General features: G+C 34.6%; 1 protein-coding gene across 3 annotated transcripts; it reads left to right on the top strand.

The window, feature by feature from the left end:
* Tm2 (Tropomyosin 2) lies at positions 1–24855 on the top strand. 3 transcript variants are annotated; one of them, XR_012465925.1, is made up of 7 exons: positions 1–159; positions 11982–12267; positions 13612–13745; positions 16660–16837; positions 19958–20177; positions 20262–21860; positions 24546–24855. XR_012465925.1 is itself a non-coding variant. In XM_074177526.1 (6 exons), the coding sequence occupies exons 2-6, from the start codon at positions 12028–12030 to the stop codon at positions 24626–24628; spliced, it is 855 nt and encodes a 284-aa protein (XP_074033627.1). In that variant the 5' UTR covers positions 2–159; positions 11982–12027; the 3' UTR covers positions 24629–24855. The 3 variants fall into 3 exon arrangements, 1 of the variants encoding a protein (XP_074033627.1); XR_012465926.1 differs by lacking the exon at positions 1–159 and adding an exon at positions 294–318; XM_074177526.1 differs by lacking the exon at positions 20262–21860 and having other exon boundaries at positions 2–159.
* The last annotated feature ends 1314 nt before the right edge of the window (positions 24856–26169 follow it).

Below are 26169 nucleotides of genomic sequence, written 5' to 3'. Positions count from 1 at the left end.
GCATTTTGAGAACCGCTGCCGCGGACTCAAGTTAAGCCGGTGGGGGTGGTTAGGAGAAGACAAGCGAAGGCGGTAGAGGTGGCAACGACGCTATTGAGGCCGTCGGGACGCCTTGTAGCTATTAGGACAGCGTCAACCTCCGATCGTCCTCAGGCACAGGTAGGTGAAGTGATATTTTTGCGTAAAAGTGCTTGTTGAAAGAGTGGTTCTTGTGATAACAGTAATAATGGAAGTGAAACGAAGGCCTTTTTGCATGTCATATAAATGTAAGAAGGAAAATACCGTGAAATTGGGAAGTTCGGATTATCGGTTCGGTAGGTAAGTGTCATTTTCACACAGAAACACCACTTTCACGGTATTTTCGTTGTTTTTCCATATTTCTAACTAGCATTTTGCAACCACCTGTTGCAGCAAAGTTTGTCAAGCAACTGAGTACCCCAGAAAATCGGCTGGTAAGTTTCCACGAGAGTGAAAACTTCTCGTACCAGTTACAAAATCATTTCAAATATTGTATGGGGTAATTATTTGGATGCTTAAATACATAGCCACAATTAACCGAGAAGTTAAAAATTCTTTCATTCTAAAATAATACAATTGAATATGTTGGATAATGCAGATAACCCAAAATGTTTGCACCAGCTACCACAAAAATTTCAGACACCTCCACAATCTTTGACAGTTTGAGTTTCGAACTTTCTCGTGAATCATCAGCAAGATTATTTTGGTGTAGCCTTGGTTAAAGCCCTTTTCAGGCTACATATAGTTGCTATCTAAGAATTATATAATAATAATAATAATCGTCTTTATCATTTTCAAAAAATACATATAAAAAAACAAGATTTAGGAAATACATCGACAGAAATTTTTTGAAAATGAAGGGCGACGTTCAGTTCAGTTCCTGGATAAATTCAACAACTGAACTGTTATTCCACTTAAATTTAAAAAGAATTTAAAGAAAATTTAATAGAGATGTATTTTTTAGGGTTAAGTGGAAGAACAGTTCAGTTGTTGAATTTATTCAGGAACTGAACTAACCTTCGTCCTTTATTTTAAAAAATGTTCTGTTGATGTATTTCCTCAATCTTTTATGTATGGGACTTGTATATTATGTACAAAGTATGTTGAAAAATAAGGTGAATTTTCAGTTTTCCCAAAGTTTATAGATTTATTCATCAATTTATGTTTTGTACTTCTCAAACTAGCCCCTAGATGAGGAAATCATTCCACCAAGGACTCCAATAATCAGAACAACCATCTTGACAAAGGGGTCTGGATAGAGTCTGCGGACTTCGAAGAGAAAATCTCGATATTTTATCCGTTTTTCCTCCTCTTTTCGGACTTTATTTGTCCCGCCAAGAGCTGATAACTCCAAGACAAATATCGTCTTGCTCTGGTGGTGGAGAAGGACTACATCAGGCTTATTAGCTAGTATGAGCCTGAGGGTGGAGAACGAATAGTTCCAATAAATTCGGCACTTCTCGTTCCCCACAGCGTAATCAATATCTCTCGGAGCGTAGGACAACACCGCTGTCTCGTCAATACCGTAAGAGTGCCGTAGATGGTAATATAACACAGGGCCACGTTATGTCGGTGGATATAGGCCGAAACCGCATATGCTGGACATGCTGATAGCAAGTGCATTAGGGTCTCGGGCGCCTCGCGGCAGACCCTGCACCTTGTGTCAGGAACCTCTATACCCATCTCGCGGCTGCAGTAGACTAAGGCTTATCCTTGTGTTTCCGCAGAAGTGAGGTGATCTCTGCGGCTTTCATATGAGCTATTTGCTGAACGGGTTCCAACTCGGTGACAGAGTTGTGGTCATCTCGTTTAGCTGCTCGGGAAGCTGCCCTGAAGAGAAGTACTCCAATTCCTGCTGTCTCATAGTCACGGACCATGTTCTGATATATATTTTTTGGTGTTTCTTTGAGCTCTCACCGCGATTCGGATTTATCTGCACAATCGTCGCAAAACGCTACCCTTTCAATGGGTCTCTTCAATCTTGGAAACTGGAAAAAGTCGCAAGAGACCAAATCTGGTGAATACCGTGGCCGAGGCATGACTAAAGTGTTGTTTTTGACTAAAAAATTACCAACAAGCAATGACGAGTGACGTGCTTTTTTTGGTCTTGGTTCCTCTGGGCTCTTCCATTAGGACGATTGGACTTTGGTTTTGATGTCATAACCATATACCCATGAATTGTCACCAGTTGTGACCATTTCAAACAAATCTGGATCCTGATCGATGCTCAAGTGATTTTTTTGTCAACATTCAGCAATTTTGGAACCAACTTTGCTGCCATATGCTCCATGCCCAAAATTTCCAAAGAAAATACATGGCATAAGCAAACCGATATGCCGACATACTCAGCAACTTCTCTAATAGTGATTTCACGACTCCCCATGACGATATTCTTCAACATTTTCATCGGAGCGTCGTCATTCACATCTTCTCGAGCTTCTGTGACGAGCTTGTACCACTTGTAAACATTTTTCTGACTCAGAGTACTATCACCGTATGCCACTGTCAACAATTCAAGTGTTTTTAAGCACTCAATTGTTTACACAAAATTTGATCCAGTTTTTTCGATAGCAGAAAATCGCCGAACACGCAAAATCCTTGTAATTTTTATGCCTCTCATCAAAAAACTAAACATGCTAAACAGCTGAAACTGTTAACATATATTCGAGACAGATAAACATAATTTTGACAACTCTCTTTTTAAACATACTTTAGTAAAACGAATAGTTATATCAAAGATGACCGATGCAGATGACCGATGCAGATGACCGAGTATACCCAAATATCTGAGCAAAGAGGAGCAAAGAGGACCAAAGAGAGGGGTACCCCATTGTATGTAGAAACTTCTCGTGGCTAGATACTTTTCAACTTGATACATAAGCATCGCTTGCCAAAGAGGTTGTATCCCAAAGCATCAGTTCCTCTTTTTGCCCTCTCTAGGGTAAGCCTAGGTACAAGCCTACGTAAGCCAGGGTACAAGAGAGCCTCATTTATTATAGATGTTACGTCAAATACCGTTGGAGTCGATGACTGTATACTTTTGAGGAAGCGTTGCTGTCTATATATCGTGCCACGTATGTCCCATCTATCCAATTACAGATTAAACTAGGAGGCTAATCTTCCTACTGGATAGAATTTCAATCAGCACCTTACCAACCAGGCTGTAGATCCGACCACAGTTCTAAAATAATACTCTACGAAAGATATAGACAATGTGTGGAGAAAATCGACCTCTTCTGGTACTGTAAGACTACTGCAAAAGAACAGTTCAAGTACGCAGACCCTATGAGTGCAAGTTAGACATATGTGCCACGAAAAAAGACGCAGGAAACTTCCCCAATACCTTGAAACGGAACAACTAGTCATCGGAAATACCAGAGAAAAACAATCGCTTCACCCAGTCCTCTCTCGATAGTAGGGTTTGTAAGTGGGAAAACGGTTGTGGATGGAGAGATTTCCTTTATTGTCACCAGCTTTATTGTCTACAGTGATTAAATAGAGTCCTGACACCTGTAGACAGGACTTCACCAAAGTGTCTGGATAATTATACATTTTCAGGCCAACATGCAATCTTTGCTGCATAAGTATGCGTTGCTAATTTTTTTGGACTTGTTATTGTCGATCCAAAGACACCTACAAGCTTTCTTTCCAAATCCCAAGCCGGCATGGAGGAACAAAGGTATCAAACTCAACTGAAATGAATGCTGTTTCATTTAGACCTCAATATAGCACCTGCGATTGCAAATGAAGTTAATTGGGTTCGTTATATGTAACCTCAAAGTTATTATTGTCAGACTTGGAAAGCAACAAGTTTCACACCTATATTCGTGAATTCTTGAACGATATTGACGCTCTAACAAACTGATTATAAGTAAGCATGAACATCACCAAGACCCCAGCTAGGGGATAGAGAGCTAAAACTTAACCTAAATGAACAAGTGCCTGTTGTAAAGCCAGGCTTTGAAATCAACTGTTGACTGAAAAATCTCTTCCTGCCTTCTTCTGCAGCTTTCACCGCAACCAGGGTCATGGGTGTTATATTTTGTCTCTATAGTTCCATATAGAAACCGACGATATGAAATACTGTCTTGGTTATATTTTCTCTCAGTCTCCAGCATGATTTTGATCTTAATCAGATCTTGAAACCTTGAATATATTGTTCAATTAAATATTCGGGCTGGGGATTCCATTAGTGAGCTCTGATATAAGCCATCTTGGGTCCTTTCTAAATAAATCCTTTCGTAAATCACTAATCGCTATCATAAACATGTCAAACAACTGTAAAAATAAGTGTTGTGATTTGATTTTGTTGCCCTGAGATGTGAAAAGGAAGTTGAACCAATGGTGGACCTCATTTGTTCCAATCCTTTCTTTAAATGTCACTCCTCAGTCTTCTCCAGTAAATGGTACAAATTTTTGATTGGCCGATGAATGCAAAATAATTTTTTTTCTCTGCACTATCTTCAATCCTGAATATATCAAAAAATATATATTATGAAGATGAATTACTTGTGTAGGGAATACCTATAATGAAAATTTAATAGATATTTGAAGGTTAGAGGTGCAATGATCTTTACATGTTTGAGAGCAAAGCGATCTTCTAAGTGTTTGTTGTATGTGATTCTGGAACGATGACATCTCAAATTATTCTTCTCTGTAACCAGGAAAGCTTGAAGCAACTGACTTTTCTTGATCTCTCTTGAGAAATAGTAGGCTTATACTGGTGGTTTTCAAACGGAAAATTAGATCGGGTTGAAGCTCAAATATCTGACAAATGTTTTATAAAACAACAGCATGTTCAAAGACCACTGGATGAGTATGTGAACTGCTGAGAGAATTGATAGGAATGACATATGCCTACATATTTTCTCATTTTGGTGTCAACTGTAAGATTCAGAGAACATATGAACATCGTTGAGGGATTTTATTGTCTCGAAACCTACACTGTTGCAAAATAAATGGAACGCTTGTCCAACTTGACGTATTCAAGCAACCAAAAGCGAGAGACGGGCTAAAAATAGCCTTTCTAGGACTCGTATCACTGGATACGTTCGCTGTAATTTCAGCTGATTCGTCTCGCCGACCGAATAAGCGCATTCCTGAAAACTGAACGGATTTTTTGACGTCCATCGAAATAGGCGTGGTGTATTGCAAGTAGATTTTTCCTTCCTTCAACTGGAAGTATATTAATGTTAAGGTTGAATATACGATAAAACTTTGGTTTGAAAACTTGTATATCTTAACAGTTTTTTTATGGAAATGATCAAAAGGTTTCAAGGTGTTGAATCTATTGCGATAGGACTGCTGATTTTTATTACAGTTATGGAGGTCCTGATGACGTCAATTTATTTGATGAAACGCGTATCTACCAATCATTGACTAATTCCTTCTCAAATGTCTATGATAACTTGAATAGGTACATTTTGTTGAAAAGATTAGGAAATCAACAGTACTTCACACAAATCATTAGACAAAAATATCGTCAGTATATAATAATTAAGTTGAAAGGACTTTTTCTCTCAATTAAACTTTAGTTTCAATGATGTGATTTATCTTTAACTGCTGAAAAAATTAACTATTGCCTCGATATATGGCACAAATCTCTCTATTTTATATGATAGGGTAAAGAAATGTCCATCTTAATCTCCTGAATCAACTTCAATTGACATTTTTCTGCTGGGATATTTGAAGACCAAAGTCTGTCTATCTATTCACCTCCTGATCCAGCATTAATCCAAAATACTGGAATAAAAATTCTGTTGACATTTTTGCTTTCATTGTAACTAATATTGCTTTAATTTTTTCATATCAATTACCGGTTTATTAATTTTTAAATATTGCCGCTATTTCCAGATTTTTATAATATGTACTCTAAGAAAATCGACAGTGAATACATGTAAATAATGAACATTGCGATGCTGCTGCACATCATTCACATAAAGTAGTAACAAAAATGGCCCCAAAATATATCCCTGTGGTATTCCAAAGTTCATATTAGTTTGGAAAACACTCATTTACTACGATTGTAACTTTTTCTCTATCTTCTTGATAGTTATTGATCTAATAACAGTTCACTTCATGATACAAATTTTCCAATAAATCTTTTTAATTCAGTTAGATCGACATTTTCCACGGTATTGGCTTGGGGGGGAGAAGCAGCATCGATTGGCCTCCTCAGTCACCAGATTTGTCACCACTTGAATAATTTTCATGAGGTTAGCCACCCCGTATCCTACAATAGATAAATTCGGATTTGTTTCATCAGAGTTGAAAACAACGATTTCCAACAAGCTGGCAACCGTTCCACCTCCATATTTTGGTATCCCATTCAACATTCAATACTCTATCGAAAATATAAGCTTATTCGAGATACAACGCGTGGGTTCAAACCATCGCCCGTTGAAAAAATATTTATAAATCGTGCTAATTTTAAAGTTATAGGACTGTCAGATTGGGTAACTGAGAAGTAAATAAGCGTGTTATCTGATTTAAAAATACATTTCGGATGGAATTTATTTGCACACGACGTGGTACTAGCCCCGCTAGGTTTAGTTGGAGAGCGTTCTGAATTACGTCGGGGAGGGGGATTTTCTTGGATGATGTGGTTTTTAAAAGAGCTTATTCAACCTTGAACTTCAGAAAGTTTCTTACTGTAGACCTCTTAGGATTGAGGGAGCCTTGAGTTTCACAATTTCTTCAGTTTTCCTCCATGTTTTTATTTCGTCGTGAACTGTAAAAAGAGTTCCCATTTTTGTGTTTTTTCTGCGTTATCATTCCTCCCATCGTTTTTCTCGTAGTTTTTTCTGAACAATGTGTCATATTGATAAGGATTTTATCTAGCAAACGATATATCTGTCAACTTGACGTTGACAGGCTACATATCAACAGAAGTTTCGATGTTTCATCAGCTGGATAGTCTGGAAAATCGAAGAAAGGTTGGATATTTGTCTCTTTTCTATAGATAATTTCACAAGAAGTATTCAAGTGACTTGGCATATTTGATTCCACCACCAGCAAAGTTGTTTTTCAATTTCATGGTGTTGCAACAGTTTTATTTTATTAGTATTTTATAATTACTTTCAAAATGCTAATTGATTGTATTAGATGATCGGTGAACACAATACAGTTGTAGGCAATAAAAGTGTTTTATAAATTTTTCATAGAAACGTTTATGAAATAAAATTAAAAAACCATTATGAAATAGTGAAGAAATTATCACAGAAACGTTTTAGCAACTAGCTCATAAAACTTATTTTCCTATAAAAGTAAATTGTTATGTAGCAGTTTTATAATATTTTTCTGCGAGATTTTTATGATAGTTATGAAACTATTTCAAGTCTATTTTATAAATGTTTCCTGTAGCTTTAATGAAATTATTTTATTGGAATGCTTTCAGATACTATTTTATTTTCATTTCCATATTGTTACTTCAATGATGATTTCCCAACTATTTTATAGTATGGTATATTATCTACAATTCAAAAACACTAATATAACTGTTATAAAATCAAATTGCTTTTGCTAATATATATTTGCTGCCACCAAGAATAAAATGCAGCATTTAAAAACAACCAGCTGACATCGATTCCCAATCACAGCTTTGAAAATATCTTCAAAATTTTAGTTATGTTTAGTAAGAATAATTTTCCTGATGATGATGTATGTGATATTATCTCTAATTTCATTAGAGATAATTAGAGATAATATCACATACACGGATCAAATACCCGGAAAAACCAGTTCAGCATATTCCTATCCGTGAAAACTTCATATATATATATATATATATATATATATATATATATATATATATATATATATATATATATATATATATATATATATATATATATATATATATATATATATATATATATATATATATATATATATATATATATATATATATATATATATATATATATATATATATATATATATGTTATACTTTCAATTTGATAATAATTCCATTGTGTGGATACTGTAGTGGATTTTTCTGTTTGTATCCCGAATATATAGATAAAAATAAATAATAACTCAATGGCGGCCATTTTGAACATTTATTGGGGGGGTAGTTTTAGATTCAGTTCGAGGTGCTTCAAATAAACGAAGAAATTACTTTGTGATCCATAAAAAAACTTTCTGGAAGCTTTGAGTCACCTTGTATATTGAAAATACTAAAAAAAAACACTTGAAACTATCTCACCTAACCTAGTGCTTGAATTTTCTTTGCGAAAAACATAAAAAGGTTATTATAATGGTTAAAACCCGTCGTTTAGCCTTTATAATCGATGAAAGAAACTTTTTAGCCAAAACATCCCGACAAATAATATTTATCCAAACTGTATGTGAGAAATACTTTATTCATACAAGCACTTTTGTAGAAACCTACAGCTTTAAAAGTAGTCCGACTCTGCCGCAATACCATCACTCCCAGAACTAAGTGTTTCTTAATAGTTTTATAGGGGTAACATTGTAGCCAAAATACGTTGAAATGCTTGCTACTGATACCAATTTATTTTATAGAACGACGCCATTTTAAATTATAGCGATCCGGGATACTGAAATTAGATGAGTTGAAAATATGAAATACCTCACATATAGTGATATATACAGCTGAAAAGTACATAAATATCATAACATTATATTATTTAGAATAAAGTAAGTTAAGTTTGTGACTAGAAAATTAATACGTCGACAGAGTGAATTTTTGTATAATTAATAATTTTACCGAAAACATTTTTAAATGAGTGGCGCGCTTAAATTTTGCTAATAATAGGCTATACATATATTTGTCAATAAAATTTCATTTGCAGTAAAAATATCAATCTTCGAAACACAAACAATGTGTTTAACAGTTTTATGAGTGCAAAAGTGAAATTTTAAAATGGCTTCAACCTTTCTATTTCTCAGTTTTCAGTTGGTGACATATCAATTATATTTTCCTAGTGTCCAATAAAAAATTACTTCTTGCGTCTTCAAGAAAACATTTTTAACACTTTTTTTATTTTATTGTTATCGTTTTCGGATGTATTATATTTTATAACGCCTACTTGGAACTACTAAAAAACTTTTATAAAACTGTCTTCTGATTATTTTATAAGTATCGCTTAAATATGTTGCAAAAGTGCAGTAAGGGAAGTCTTTACAAAACTACTTTTGAAGAGTGTTAGAAAAATTTTATAGTAACTCCCAAAATGTTTATAAAACTGTTTTGTAGTGTTTGTACAAGGCCTTACAAAATATTGATAATAACTATAATATTTTATAAAACGGTGCCAATTTCCTATTTATAGCAGTTTTATAAACACATTGAGAATATTTCTGGGAGAAATTTAGTTTCATAAATTGTTTCTCCGAAACGTTTCCGCAACTATTATAAAATACGAAATTGCTAGTTGGGCAAGAGAGGTAGATATCGGACTGTGGCTGCTCATCGTTTTGAGGTTCAACTCAGTACACCTCGAACTTCACTGTTTGAGAACTCTTCCATTTGAAGAACGGCGTTTATGTGGAATTAACTTCCTGATAACTTTTTTTCAAATGAATTTCATCCCCAGCGATTCAAATCCAAAGTGAATCGCTACTTTCGCACAGGAACCCCTCTTAGAGTGTCTTAAGGATTTTCCTGTAGTGTTTGTGTTCTGCCTTAAAAAAAATCGCCCCTTTGTTAATATATGTTAATGTAAACTAGCACAAAAATTCTATCAAACCTTCTCTTTGAAATTTTGTAATTTTATTCAAATCTTACTTTTTCTATCTCAACTTATATTTTTACATTTGTGTTTTATGTAAATTATAAAAAGTTCCTTTCCATTTTTTGATTTTCATCTGTTGCACAGACTTTTTTGTCGTTTCTTCGAGACTCTAGCTAGTCTTCATTATAGAAATGACAACTATTAGCCTAGCTCTAGCTAATTACTAATTATACATTGCTTCTTCTCTTTGATGATCATTTTTATTCTTGTTTTCTTCTGTTTTCATTTTTCCGTAACAATTTCGTCTTTTGGTAGTAATGACAATCATTTTCCTTACATTTTTGTTGGTAACTGGAAGTTTCACACCACCAATATTTACGATTTCAATTTCAACGTTATCATTTCCTTCTCATCTAAGTTTATACCTTTTAAAAATACTTTCTATGAATTTTGATCTTCGTTTGTCACCTATACTATAGAATATAGAACAATCAATTTTTTTCTTCGACATCATTGGAAAAATAAATTAAGGAAAATTTCCTTTTGCTATATTCTACAGTACAGTAGGCAGCAAGACCCGAAGTGATTCCTATTGACGTATCATCAAATGTCATTAAGAATTTATACGTATGTGGCGAGAATATTGTAAAGTAATTGTGAAATATATTTTAAAGATTCCACGCTCAAAACAACTCATCATCGCAAACATTTTCTAGTGTATTTAAATTTTTCGAGAGTATATAATTGTTTTGAAACAAACAGTTGTCCCGACATCAAAGGCTGCTTGTAAATGAAAACGGAACTAGAACAATAAGGAACAATAAATATACTACTCAGTATCAGCAAATGATAAAATCGATATCTATCAACAATAATAATATCATATTTCTGTAACAATAAGCCATATCTCAAATCGAATTCTTGAAAATCAGCACCTCAGGTGAGATTGTGTTGAAATATTTTTTATTTTTAGTGTCACAAAATATATTTTCGAACAACTGATAAAGACACACTATTATAAAAATTATTTATGATTATGACTTGAATAAAACAATGTAATGGTGAATAAGACATTTTTCTTTGTGAAAAATACTTTGGATTTACATTATTATCGAGTTGAACTAAAATTTTCGACTCTTTCTACAGCTGTATAAAGTTCTTCATTACAATTTTTATTTGTTTAGATTCTGGAAGGCGAAAATCCAGAGAAAAGTGAAAAAAATAAATCAAAATGTCACCACACATTGTAGTTTTCATTCCTATCTTCAAATTTCTTCCAAAACTCGTTTGAAAAAAAAAATAATATAAAATAGCTTGAATTAAAGGGGTTATATTTTTAGGAGTGACTAATTTTTTTTGTATCAAGATGGAGTAGAATAAAGCCAAAAACTTTCTTTACCAAAAATTAGTCACTCCAAAAAATATAACCCCTTCAATTCAAATAAGATTCCTCTTGGCTGGGATTGAATCAAATAGGTCAATGAATGTCATTACGATGTCATCGATGACATAAGCAGATCAAGCTTATTTCGTGACATTAAAAATCGTAATTCATGAATGGTGTGTATTTTTCTACATTGTTATCCAATTTGGTACTGAAGAGCCTTGGGGCAAGTGTCTTAAGGCGAAACATCGATGTATACCAGTGAGGATGACAGTGTTCCATGTAAGTGCAATTTGTTACCATTCATTTAAAGTAGAACTTATGTGAATGATATCTGATTTTTATTCCACAACGAATGTTTGAAATACAAACTGAGTAGAGAAAAGTATCTTCTGTATAATTCAGTGTTCATATAGAAGTATTTGTTTCGGAAGAATTTTTTTCTTTCGTGTAATTCACTGTTTATATGAAAGTAGCTGTTTCAGGAGGACTTTCTTTCAGTTTGTGTCTGAAAGTTACTTCTATGCATGATCTACACATCCATGTATAGAGTTACTTATTTTCAAATTGATTACTTCCTTCCTTTTTTTGGAAGATACCCTCATCCTTTTTTTGTACCAAGATGGAGTAGTAGAAAGCCAAATAAAATAGCTCTTCGAAACCCACTTCATTCAAAAAACAATAAATCAACCTACTACTACTACTACTACTTCGTACTATGTACCTTGTACATAGTACGAACAATATACAAGAATTTTTCCTTATTACCTGACAGGAAAAATGAAATCACTACTGATGGTGGAACAACCGCTCTCCAGTTATTCAGAAGGCTATTTTTGCAAACTTCAAGCATCCATATTAACGCAGCTTATTTTCCACAGGCCCTTGTTGTTTTGATCTAGCGAGCCACACTCCAAAGCAGCCACCATGGACGCGATCAAGAAGAAGATGCAAGCGATGAAGCTTGAAAAAGACAACGCGGCAGATAAAGCCGACGCGATGGAAGGTCAGTTCAAGGACGCCAACAGTCGCGCTGAGAAGATCAATGAGGAGGTCCGCGATCTCCAAAAGAAACTCGCCCAGGTAGAAAACGACCTCACCACCAACAAGCAAGCCCTCGAAGATGCCAACAAAGACCTCGAGAACAAGGAGAAGATGCTAACCCAGGTAAGTTCACAGAAATACTTTACTTTCAAGAAGAATCTTTCTACAAAGGCAGGGAGAATAGCAGGGTGTCTGCTTACAGTCCAGGTCTCATCATATGATGATTCAGACGGCAGTAGGCCTTTTAGACAATACTGAAGCTGCTGAAGCCTAACAATAGTTTTACAACATTATTAGAAGCATGCACGAGCTTGTAGATTTCGTCAGAAGTTCAAAACTCTCAACAGAGTTCAGTTTTTCAGTATTTTTTGGCAAAACCTGAAGCTAATGACAGGTTTCGGTCATAAGAAATCGTCTGTAATGCCTTTTCTTGCAATAAATACAGTATAAATCTAATTTTAACGGTCTCACCTTGAAAATTTTCATTCTTTCATCATCACCATCACTGAACAAGTTTTCTCCATTAGTGGAAGAAGATTGAGTTTTTTCTACATCCTTCAGGTGGGTTGTTTATGTTGAGGATCCAGCGTCATGAATAGCATCCTCTTTTTGGCAAAAAAAAACAGATTTCCGTTTGGCCATACCTCTCTCCACCATGCCTCATTCAACAGTTCTTTCTAAATTGTCACCTCTACAGACGCATAAAGTTCAAGTCTTTTCGAAGTAACAGCCTCACATTCAACTAGTGGCAGTGATTTTTTCGAAAATGTCTTCAGATCTTCGGGCTTGTTTGAGCCTGGTTACGTAAAGTGAGACAAGTCGTGGGACTGTTTCCACTTCGCACTCTTCTTCAGTATGACCGACCAAATATCTCCGTTTCATTTTTTGTGTCACTTGGGTCCAGTTTCCATTTTTATTGGTTTCAGTGATGGAGCTATTGCAATTCAGAGTGGTCAAAAACAGTTTGTTGAGTCTAATATTGAGGTGAGTCTTTTTTGGAAGTTCACACCAACTTGGATGTTTCTGACTGAAAGCTAAGTGCTTCAAAGAGGAACAAGGAGAAGATGAGAAAGTGCGAGTTCCACGGAAGATTGTATAGTATTGACGAGGAACATTTTTAATAAAACTTCATTGCCGAAACGTTAGTTCGACTTGAAGATACTAATAATTCAAACTTTAAACGGACGGAAAACCTTTCTTTGAAGGCTTCAAAATGGGTCAGTGTTGTTGACAGTTCAAAATAACCACTATCTGGTACAAATAATTGAAAGGATGACCAAGATCTGCCTCTGACCGTTTTTGGCCAGACCAAAGAAGGACTCCCACGAGTATGGCTGTGAGGAACTGATTTTTGCAATTACTCTTTGCCTCTTTGTCCGAAAACGTAATGAGTAGTTTGATGCACAATTTCACCAAAATAATGTATCTCTGGTAGCCAATATAATACTGAATGTGAATTTATTTCAGGCTGAATCTGAAGTAGCTGGCCTCAACCGCAAAGTACAACTGATTGAAGAAGATTTGGAAAGATCAGAGGAACGTTTGGCCACAGCTACCACCAAACTCGCAGAAGCCTCGCAAGCTGCTGACGAAAGTTCGCGGTAAGTTTTTCAACCTGAGTAATGTTTCCTTCTACGAATTATACAGGGTGTAACTAAATAAGTGTCAAACTTTCAAGGAGGTGATTTCTCATCGAAAAAAAGATCTTTCATATAAAGAAATTTCATTGGAGCATCCCTTGTTAATATACAGCCTTTTAAAGGGGGTACATAAAATTTGTATAACAATTTTTTTCACAAGAACTGAACAGGTTACAATATTGAAATTAACCTGACGTTTTGTACTACCAAAAAGACACTTAGCCAGACATTTATTTGGTTTACCCCATGGTTGTAAGGGGTGGAAATCGCAACCCCTCAAATTTATTTCCAATGTAACTTTTTGTCTTATTATTCGTTTACCATTTGAAAATTTATTTCCAATAGCCTGTTTCATTCTGAACAAAAAATGTTTCTTGGCTTTTTTGCCCAAAATAAACCAGTTCGCAGCAAAAACTTATTTTACGAACAACTACAGAGATACATCGTCATAAATGCGAAAATACGAAACTAATCTATCTAGTAGGTCGCTATTAGGGACAGCGACAATTAAATTGGTTTGACGCTGTCAGTTTGTGAATTTTCGAAATTGAATTAATACTGATTGTGTGTTGTTCAGTTCTTAATTTGTTACATTAATAATTCACTTGTTATTAAAATGGCATACACAAATGAGGAAATGGCTGATATGCATTACGTTTACGGTCTGTCGCAAGGGAATAGGTTAGGAGCTTCTAGAAGATATGCTGAAATGTATCCTCAACGGCAGCATCCTTCACATAGAATATTTGCTCGACTTCATCAACGATTACGAGAATATGGTTCATTCGACAAAAGAACGCAGGATTGTGGTCGCCATCGAGAAGTACGAACACCACAGCTTGAGGAAGCAGTACTTAATTTGATTGAAGAACAACCTAATACCAGTACTAGAAAGACTGCTTTCCAGCTAAATGTTGATCATATGACGGTATTTCGAATTTTAAAGGAACAACTCTTATACCTACCCTTACCATCTGCAACGAGTACAGGCACTGTTACCGCGAGACTTTCCGAACAGTCTTGAATTTTGCAATTGGATGCTGGAAATGATTAGAATGAATTGTGACTTTCTGAAGACGATAGAATTCACAGACGAATGTAGTTTTTCTCGGGACAAGATTATTAATTTTCATAATTACTACATATGGGCTGATGAAAACCCTCACGCTATTGTCGAAACTAACCATCAAGAACAGTTTTCTCTTAACGTGTGGCTCGGAGTTATTGGGGATGATTTAATTGGGCCTCATTTTTTACTTCTTCGATTGAATGATGAGGCATACGTTCAATTTTTAAGAGAAGTTCATCCAGTACTGCTGAAGGAAGTTCCTTTGGGCGTCAGAAGGGATATATTTTTTATGCATGATGGGGCTCCCGCCCATTTTAGTCAAGTAGCACGTCAGCATTTAACTGAAACACATGCAAATCAGTGGATAGGTCGAGGAGGACCACAGAACTGGTCCGCTCGATCCCCGGATCTCAATCCTCTCGATTTACCTATTTGGAACCATTTACAGCATTTGGTACTTCTGTTCGCGATGTAGAGGATTTAAGAAACCGCATCATCGATGCGTGCAGGGTAATCAGAGAGATTCCAGGAATATTTGAGCGAATACGTGGCTCAATGCGCCGACGTCTAGACGCATGCGTAATGTCTGAAGGTAGACATATTGAACATTTACTATGATTTCTACATGTCGTGTGTTTTGTTATTAATAAATTAGTTTTGTTTATTACCCTTTAATCGGTTAATGCAGGTACTAACTACGAAATAACAATAAATCCAGTCCGCATTTATGACGATGTACCTCTGTAGTTGTTCGTAAAATAATTTTTTGCTGCGAACTGGTTTATTTTGGGCAAAAAACTCAAGATACATTTTTTGTTTAGAATGAAACAGGCTATCGGAAATAAATTTTTAAATGGTAAACAGATAATAAGTCGAAAAGATACATTGGAAATAAATTTTAGGGGTTGCGTTTTCCACCCCTTACAACCGTGGGGTATACCCAATAAATTACTGGCTAAGTGTCTTTTTGGTATTACAAAACGTCAGGTTAATTTCAATATTGTAACTTTTTCAGTGCTTGTGAAAAAAATTGTTATACAAATTTTATGTATCCCCTTTAAGGGGTTGTATCTTAACAGGGGATGCTCCAATGAAATTTCTTTATATGAAAGGTCCTATCTTTTTTTCGATGAGGAATCACCTCCTTGAATGTTTTACACTTATTCAGCTACACTCTGTATATAGGAAAGATTAAAAAGCATTGCATGAAAATGCTAGCAGTTTTGTCATTGGGTCCATTTAGAACATTTTTTGTTGGGAATAATTCAGGATCCGATGACTTTTGTTGATTGCCATCTCAAAGTTTCTGCTCTCTTTCCTGAAAGCTACTTCTACTTCTATTTGAAAGAGCTGATGAGTCCAGCAACCTTAAACGATGAGCCGTGAATCTTTAGTGACTTGCATTGCAAACAATATCCAATTATATTTCATTTTACAATTCAAAGGGACAGTGGTTATGCTTTCAGTCACAGATTATTTGAGTTTTGAGCGTAACAATGAATTCCTTGAACCGACAAAGCCACAGTCACAAAGCTTTTCATCTATCGCCGAAATACAGTTCATTTGACCAATAAGGAAATTTTACCCCCTAAAAGTAATCCAGGAAAAGTGAAGGAAGCTTAAATCCACTCGAAGCCGTCCAAAACAAATCTGTCAATTTGACACTTGTCGCGCTTCTTTCTTATCAATTTATCAAATTGAGACTGAATTAAATGGAAAGGTAAACAATGTCGAAGAAAAGAAGGAAAAAATTCGGTCGAAGTTATTCACAATAGTTCGCACAAAGAAATATATGTTTTTTTCTAGTATGTGCAAGGTGTTGGAGAACCGTGCCCAACAAGACGAGGAACGTATGGACCAACTCACCAACCAATTGAAGGAAGCCCGTCTACTCGCTGAAGATGCCGACAACAAATCTGACGAAGTATCCCGCAAGCTGGCCTTTGTTGAAGATGAACTCGAAGTAGCTGAAGACCGTGTCAAGGTAAACGAAACTATTTGTGATTTTGCGCTGTTTATTCAACTATTAACTGTAGAAAAAAGTTTAAAAAAAGATTATTTATACTATAAAGTGAATCTCTATTGTGCAATCTATATCTAATCTACAAGGTTTTTGGATTGGATTTGATCGACTTTGATAGATTAACGTTTAGTCTGGAACTACGAGATACGATAAATTGAGTGCTAGGTTGTTTCAAATGTGTTGTCCGGCACAAGCACGGACACTGCTCTAAGAGCGCATCAAGGATTTTCCTGTAGTGCTTTCAATACTTTGAATACTCAGGCTAGTCAGTAGCGAACGGTGTGAGTTCTTTGGACAACTTTGCTAGTTTCTGAATATTAATGTACTAAGCAAGTAAAAATTTTGAATATTAAATATTTGTATGACTGAGTGCCAGCATTTTTTTATTTCACTGTTGGGAAAAAAATACATTGGCGTGAAGTTATCCACAGATTTCTAGCCACACGTGCTGACATAGAGGAAAATAAAAATCTGTGGTTGGAATACGAAATTATTAGCACCCGTACTAAATCTGTGGCTGGAAATACCTATTCACTATAGGTTGAACGTGGAATTATTAAGACTATTTGGTGTTTAACTTTTTTATAGAATCTTGAGTAGATTGACGCGTTGATAATCGTTTTCTCATCAACAATACAGATTTAGGATAAAATAAAATTGGAAATATTAGACTTACTTTCCAATACCCCGTATAAATATGATATCCGATGATGTGCGTCCATCAAAATTACACAACTTCCATAGTTTCTTGAGTAGATCAACTTGATGATGACAGTTTTCTTGTCATCTAAACAGATTTCGAAAAAGAAATTGTTGAAACAATTAGACTGATTTTTTGAGATTCCTTGTATTCATGAAAATCACACAACTCCTATAGAATCTTGGGTAGATCGATATAGTGAAAACTGTTTTTTTGTCACCCATACAAATTTTCGATAAAAAATTGTTGCAACAATCAGACTCATTTTTTGAGATTCCTTATAGAATTGGAACCAGAAGATGTGCGTTCATGAAAATTACATAACTGTTATAGAATCTTGGGTAGATCGATAAAGTGAAAACCGTTTTCTTGTCACCCATACAGATTTCGAGAAAAAAATTGTTGCAACAACCAGACTCACTATTTAAAACACCTTGTAGAATTGGAATCATGAAAATCACACAACTCTTATAATCTATGGTAGATCAATATAGTGAAAACTGTTTTCTTGTCACCCATACAGATTTGCGATAAAAAAATTGTTGCAACAATCAGACTCACTTTTTAAAACACCTTGTAGAATTGGAACCATATGATATGCGTTCATGAATATCACACAACTCTCATTGAATCTTGGGTAGATCGATATAGTGAAAACCGTTTTCTTGTCACCCATACAGATTTACATACTCAAAAAATGAGTCTGATTGTTTCAACAATTTCTTTTTCGAAATCTGTTTAGATGACAAGAAAACTGTCATCTCCAAGTTAATCTACTCAAGAAACTATGGAAGTTGTGTGATTTTGATGGACGCACATCATCGGATATCATATTTATATGGGGTATTGGAAAGTAAATCTAATATTTCCAATTTTATTTTACCCTTAATCTGTATTGTTGATGAGAAAACGATTATCAACGCGTCAATCTACTCAAGATTCCATAAAAAAGTTAAACACCAAATAGTCCTAATAATTCCTCGTTCAACCTATAGTGAATAGGTATTTCCAGCCACAGATATTAGTACGGGTGCTAATAATTTCGTATTCCAACCACAGATTTTTATTTTCCTCTACGTCAGCATGTGTGGCTAGAAATCTGTGGATAACTTCACGCCAATAAAAAATACAAAATACCATTGTGAAAGTAGAAATAAAAACTTCGGTAGATTTTCGTTTTGAGGGCACCCGGCGATTTTGAAAAAATTTTTGAGTGTACTTACGTATTTTGATGCGTAGATTACAAATCCGGAAGAAAAAAGCGGCGCTCTCAGTTATTTAAGAAGTTACGGCCCTTCAAAATTCAGAAAAGGGCGACTTTTCAGCCTTCTTTTTCACAAAATAAACTATTTAAAAACACAAGCATTTATTCACTAGGTCACCTTATTCCTCCTTCTTTGACACTTTCCACTTCAATAATCAACATTTTTCCAATAAAAATATTAAGAAATGTACGGAGCTGCTTTTTGGTTACATATCTCTGTATTTTAAGTTTTTAAGGTTGGCGGCGGCAAATACCAACCGCTTTTTTCTGAAATGTCACTAGTAACTAACCTAGAAATAGAAGAATGTCACCAGGAGAAGCATTCATTTTTAAATTGAGTTTTTTATAAGAAAAATGTTGATGATTGAAGTGAAAAGTGTCAAAGAAGGAGGAATAAGGTGTAAACGTGACCTAGTGAATAAATGCTTGTGTTTTTAAATAGTTTATTTTGTGAAAAAGAAAGCTGAAAAGTCGCCCTTTTCTGAACTTTGAAGAACCGTAAGTTTGTAAATGAAAGAGAGCGCTGCTTTTTTCTTTCGGATTCGTAATCTACGCATTTTTTCAAAATCACCGGGTGCCCTCAAAACGAAAATTTACCAAAACTTCCTTCTACGATCAGGTGAACCAGAAAACCATAAATTTATAACAATGTATGCATATATTCACAAAAATACAAAGATTGACACCTGGCAGTCGGCAGAAAATCTCAGGACTATAATCCAAATTCATCAGCGAATTATAAATAAATATCGATCGCTTTAACTTAAATCCACAGTGATCACCACGAAATATTTAGATTTACCAGAATCACCGCGATTACTTTCCATCAAAAAAACAACTTCAAGGTATTGAGCTCTTCCACCTTCTAACCTCTACCAGAAGGCTCTTTCCTTTCTGATCCCCCCCTTGTCAAATCTTCCTCCTTTCATTCCCTCTCATTACCTATTTTCATGTTACTTGTGAACCAAAGATGGCATATGCTAGGAGGAACAGCTGCCAATACCGGTTACACGGAATTCAGAAATTAGCTTTGAACAGCACTTCATAGATGTTACATTTTATCATATCACATATAGAATGGGTACATGTACAAATGACAACTTGAATTTCTATACAGGGTGGAGACGCCAAGATCATGGAGCTTGAAGAAGAATTGAAGGTAGTAGGAAACTCCCTCAAATCTCTGGAAGTTTCCGAAGAGAAGGCTAACCAGAGGGTAGAGGAATTCAAGAAGCAACTTAAGAGTCTCACCGTCAAGCTGAAGGAAGCCGAAGCGCGCGCTGAATACGCCGAGAAGACGGTGAAAAAACTGCAGAAGGAAGTCGACAGACTCGAAGGTAAAAGAGAACGTCTGAGAATTTCGCTGAAGCTGCTTTTCATATTCTTCGCTTGGCTTTAATCCCGTGCTTTTTGCTTTTCAGATTTTGTGCTCAGGGAAAAGAACAAATATTTTGGCATTGTCACAGACATCGACAAAACCTTTGTCGAAATGTCGTCGCTTGGGCAAAAGAAATAAGCTAGTTTACTTTACAGTTACTAACACCATTGTATTGATTCCGACTATTCATCAACCCGAAAATCTTCCTCAGACATTTATTCAAGACTGACTTTCTCAGAAGTTACTTATAAAATGAAAATGTTTCGTACAAGGTTAATATTTAGCAGAGTTCAACAATCTCTGTATGATTTATGCGTAAAACTATTAGTTCGTCATTAGATTTCCCAAAAAATCACTAGATTTGATCAAAAAGTCACTAGATTTGCCCAAAGAATCACTAGATTCATCTGAAATTCACTAGATTGGTCCAAAATGTCACTAGTTTTCGTCAAAAATGTACTAGATTTTTCTCAAGATTCATATTGGTAAATGAGAATTTCGATTTTTGTAGTCTGACCATATGAATCTTAGAGAAAATCTAGTGAAATTTTGGGGGAATCTAGGGACTTTTTGAGGAAATCCAGTGACTTGGACAAATCTAGTGACTTTTTGGCGAATCTAGTAACTCTTTGAGCAAATCCAGTGACAAAAATGACATGTTGGACCTGCTTTTTCATTATGGAGATCTAAATGGGAAAATGGTCTTTTCGGTCCTAGCTCTCTCATAGCATATCTACTCGTTGCCCTAATTATTATTACTGATATAAAAAAAAACTCATCGTGTAAAATGAAAACGTATAATTTTAGTACTTTATGAATGTGAAGATTATACGATATTGACATCTTACAGTTGGAACTTGAACTAAATTGTCGCAAAAATATAAAAACTCACTCATTTTAATAATTGCCATTTGGAAAAATGTCTGTTATGAAAGTATATGGATACTGAAAACTCCTATTTTCCAATTTTTATTTGAATGATACTGTAAATCAAATTGAAATTGAAATATTTCAACCAGTTCAACCCAGTTAATCTTTGTCAATTACAAATGTCTGCAGGAAGATTGACGTTTCTCAAACACAGTCAACAACGATATCTCTATTATTAAAAAAGTAAAAAAGAAGAACCGGCAGACAAAATATGAAAAGCCAAGCGGTGTTTGAAACCACCCCCGAAATAAAACTCTTGAAAAATTCGCGTAATGTTATCCCCCATAGATTATTTTGATTTTTTATCCAGTTTCACAGTCGCTCGAAAAAATAAGAAGGTGTTTTTTTTCGGGAGTGGTGGAAATCATAACACTTCCTTGGGCTTCGCGAAGTAGAATGTTTTACAGAAGATTTTTCATTTCCTTTGTTTGTTATCGGTAGTTTTTTGATACTTTCATCAATTCTCAACTTATGGTATATCAAAATTTTTCTGCATCAATACAATAATAATGCTTCAGTTGGCTTTTTTAATTTTGTATATTAGCTAACAAAAATGTAACCTGTAAATAAAATAGCTTTATTTTGTATATTACTGTAACCATATTCGTAAGCTCTCATTATAGCCTCGTAGTTAGAACAGCTAATCAATCGAAGCACAATTTCGCTAACTGCGGATGTTTACGCTTCTTGCATTACGCCAAAATTCGAACTGGTAAGTTTACTGTATGTATTTGTTGCATCTACTAACCAACCTACATGTTATTGGTTAATACAAATCAAATGTTCAAATATTTGCGTTCCATGTCATTTGACAGTCCTCACCTCAGAGTAACAAAAGACAATAGAGAGGCCTCTTCCATCCTTACATTGAAGGCAGCATAACTTTGTTTGTTTACCGGAAGTAAGTTGGACCATAAAACAGTGGCGGTCGGTTTAGTTGATAACCGGAGGGATATTATATATTTATAGAATAAATCATTTTAGGTGAAAATGTATTCTGTTCAAATAGTTCCTATAGGAAATCTGATTTATTATTTTCTACCAGCTACTAGATTTTCATTTAGGTATGACTTTATAATAAAGCGCGTGGTTTACTGGTTAAAATTAAATAATTTCAAATGAACTAATTCGTAACAATGATAATTATTAATTTCAATAGTAATGAACTTTGCTTCATAAAATCAGATGAAGAAATTTGTAATTTATTCTCAGATTTGATAAACAAGCGGTACGATTAGAAATCATGAATATTTGTGGTATTATTTTGTGATATTATTCTGTGATTTCATTCAAAATTGGTATCTAGGGTTCTTTGTAGACCGACATTATGAAAGGGGATATTTTTGATATATGTAATGATTATTTTTTTTTGATTTCATTCTTATAAATGAAGTTTTTGAAACTAGGTTCACATTATTTCATTATTTGACATATCCCAACCAAATAGAGGTTGAAAAAATGACAACCGTAATTTCTTATTGAAAATTGTCTGTATGCAACTCGAAAGCCTCGTGCAAAGAAAGAAAAACCAAAACGGAAATCATATTCTTTCTGTGAGATAAATTAGTTGTTGAGTGAGCAATAACAGATATAACACCGGGTTGCACAAGAATATCTATTTAGTATACAAACTAAACATTGAGCAGAAAGCTTTTCAATCTGTTGATCACAGAATGGATATGACCTATCGCACACATATATGAAAAACATATTTTTCATTTTTGATTACAGTTTTTTTCATTTACATTAATGATTTTTCGTAATTATAGGATTCGTCAGCATCAATTATTGAAAAAAAAAACATAATGTCGGTCCACAAAGACCCCTAGATACCAATTTTGAACGAAATCACGTAATAATATCAAACCTCAATCGTAAAAGTAAATATTCATGACTTCTAATCGAAAATTCTTTATATCGGACCTCACAAACCGTACCGCTTGTTTATCAAATCTGAAAATAAATCACAAATTTCTTCATCTGATTTTATGAAGCAAAGTTCATTACTTTTGAAATTAACATTCTTGTTATGAATTAGATCATGTCAAATAATGTAATTTCAACCCAATAAATCACACGCTTTATTATCAAGCCATACATAAATAAAAATCTAGTAGGTGGTAGAAAAACTGCCTTAATTTCCATAATCATTAATAAATAATAAATCAAATTTCCTGAAAGAATACATTTTCATCTGAAATGATTTATTTTATGAATATTTAATATCCCTCCGGTTTTCAACTAAACCGACCGCCACTGTTTTATGGTCCCACTTTCTTCAAATGTAAACAAACTCTACATAACCTCTCATTACCGGCCACCCCCCTCACTGGTAAGTAATACAGAAAAGGATAGAACTATACCCGTTTCAAAATACATGTATTGTATTGGTATAGGCACCGTACAGGCATGGCAACTCTGTGTCTTATTATTACTCTGAGGTCGTCACTAATAAACCTTCCAGTCCTGAGTTATTCCCTAGTCTCAGGGTATATCTTTGCTATATTCAATAGTTACAGAGTAGCGGAATAAAAAATTGTTAGTATTATGTATCAGTGTCATCCTCATCAGTATTCGAACCAAGGGAGTCTTTAATATCCTCTTATTACATTATATTGATGATCGCATAAGATGTATTACATATATGAAGTTGTTGCTGTTATGTCATTACTGTAGAAAGGAATCAGCTGCTCATTTTTAGCAAACGTTTAATATATTCTAATGTATGTTAAAAAGCCTAAATGTTATCAATTTCATTGGCTAGTTGTCCCAATACAGGCATGATTATCTTCTAGATAATTCCAACTTTTGTTTAAGGAACAGCCCATCTGTTTTTATAGTGACTCTCTACAAATGTATTGCCAAAGGAATATTTGCTGTTCATTTTCTTTGGGTTTTGCTGAGAATACACGAATGAATGGAACACAATCATTAGGTTCAAGTGTTTGAAGTTCCTTGAGTATGCAATGAAAAAATACATATGAACTTCTGATTTTGAACTGGGGATTATTATCAAATTTGGACTATGTACTCGAAACTCAAGTGTTTTTAAGGAATAATAATTTGCGGCTCTTTTACCCCACGTAGAGTCACATGCTTCTGTTAGAAGAAAAAAATTATGTAGGGCTTTTCATTAGACGAGAGGGATCTCCTTCATAACAAAGTTGGCAATGGTATGCACACTTGGATCAGCCTGTATGAAGTCACTCACGTGAAATATCGTGTACAAAGTGAATCTTCATTCTTCAATCTTCAATCGAATGTTTATAGTGAGTCGTACAGTGTCCCTTCTTCCGTGTCGCCATCCTTGTCACGTTTGCCCAACATTCGTTTTGAATTTTTGTAACGTTGCCTCAGATCGGCATATGAACTGAAATTGTTATTTTGCCTGTTACAGACGAACTTGGAATCAACAAGGACAGGTACAAGTCCCTCGCCGACGAGATGGACTCCACTTTCGCCGAACTTGCCGGTTACTAATCTCTTCTTCCATTTTCGAGATCTGCGCCGACGCATCTTCATCTCCGTGTGGTGTAGAATGTTTACTAATTATTATTTATATATTGTATTTCAGACGTTGCGATAAACAAAAATAAAAGTTTCGCTGACACGCGAGCTCATGTGCCCTTTTGTCTAGTCGTTATTGTCATGTTCGCGGTCAGAGAACCGTTCAGTTGATTTGAATAAAAATATTGTATTATTTTCGATCGCTTGGTTTTATTTACTGTCTCCTTAATCTCAGGTTGAAGTGACAAATCTACCATCTGACACATACCAAAAATTGAATGAGTTTATTAGAGATATTGAATATTTTAATATCCCCCGTTGAACAATCTCGAAAAAGTTTTGACTTTTGAGGGTTTTAGTTCATAGGGGGCAACAACAGTTCAATTGAAAACTATTTTTTCAATCTATGTATATCTGAGATATCAACAAAAATTTAAACCAGCCTCAACAATATGTAAATTCACAAGCACAGCATGAGGATAATCTCTAAGGTTACAAACTAGTCCATATTCGAACGTCCATTACACATTAATAAAGATATTCTTTGGATTTTGTTGGTATTATCGTTGTTTGAAAAGAAATAAGTTGTACTCTTCAAAAAACGGTATTACCACTGTGCTGACATCTAGGATAAATATTTCAAGGCTACAGCTCGGAAAAGAACAATATTTAAAAGAATTCTAGAAAGTAAAAAATCTACCAATTGAAAAAGCGTGTATCTTTCACTACTTGCCAGTAGATGGCGGCACGTTTGAAGTTTTCTCAAATGTAATAGTCAGAAATATAAGCGCTTACAATTTGAAATTATTGCATACATTAAAAGTTCAGCCAGTGGTGGAAGGGTCGAACTCGATTGTGCTTCAAAATTATTCCTGATTATGAAAAGTATTATAGTTTGTCACTTTATCTGACATCTAGGAGAAATAATGTTGGACAATAATAGTTCAGAAAGGATACTTTATGCAGAAGAATTCTATAAAGTAAAAAAATCTACAAATTGAAAAGGTGGGTATCTTCTACTATTTTCCAATAGATGGCGGCAACTTCTTAATTCGCTTCAATAAAACCGGAAGTTATAGTATTTTGGTTAAAGAGCAAAGAGACATTGTAGACGTTTTGAGTAACAAGCGTTCAGAGATGAAGATTTACTTTTAATAAAAATCTGTTCAAAATTTGATAAGGAAATTCAGACATATGCAAGAAAAAATACATAGAACTTGATGATTTACTAGCGAATGGCAAACAAATAGTTATTTTTGCACTTGGCGGTTTTGTATTTCAACAAGTATCAAAAAACATAAACAATACGTTGGAAAAATAACCAGTAAAGCTATATGAAAATATCTTTTATGAAAAAGTTATAACAATAAACTAATATTCATTCAATAATCAAACTCGCTAAAGAGAGAGTTATTTAATAATGGCTCATTTGAAAGTTCCTTGAACCTCAAACCACCAAAGCATATAGCACGCTTCTAATTTGACGCTTCTGAGTTTTGAATTCTGACAGTCAT

Source organism: Leptinotarsa decemlineata, unplaced genomic scaffold (assembly GCF_025532065.1).
Source record: "Leptinotarsa decemlineata unplaced genomic scaffold, Ldec_3_MD MMD2_tig00002974_RagTag_RagTag, whole genome shotgun sequence".
NCBI classification, from domain to species: domain Eukaryota; kingdom Metazoa; phylum Arthropoda; class Insecta; order Coleoptera; family Chrysomelidae; genus Leptinotarsa; species Leptinotarsa decemlineata.
Note: the sequence above shows the minus strand (reverse complement) of the source record. Positions and strands in the feature narration are given on the sequence as shown.

Coding starts and splice junctions, on each gene's coding strand:
- Tm2 (XM_074177526.1), top strand. CDS start 12,028: ATGGACGCGATCAAGAAGAAGATGCAAGCGATGAAGCTTGAAAAAGAC. Junction 16,838..19,957: donor TAGCTGAAGACCGTGTCAAG/GTAAACGAAACT, acceptor ATTTCTATACAG/GGTGGAGACGCCAAGATCAT. Junction 20,178..24,545: donor GGAAGTCGACAGACTCGAAG/GTAAAAGAGAAC, acceptor TGCCTGTTACAG/ACGAACTTGGAATCAACAAG.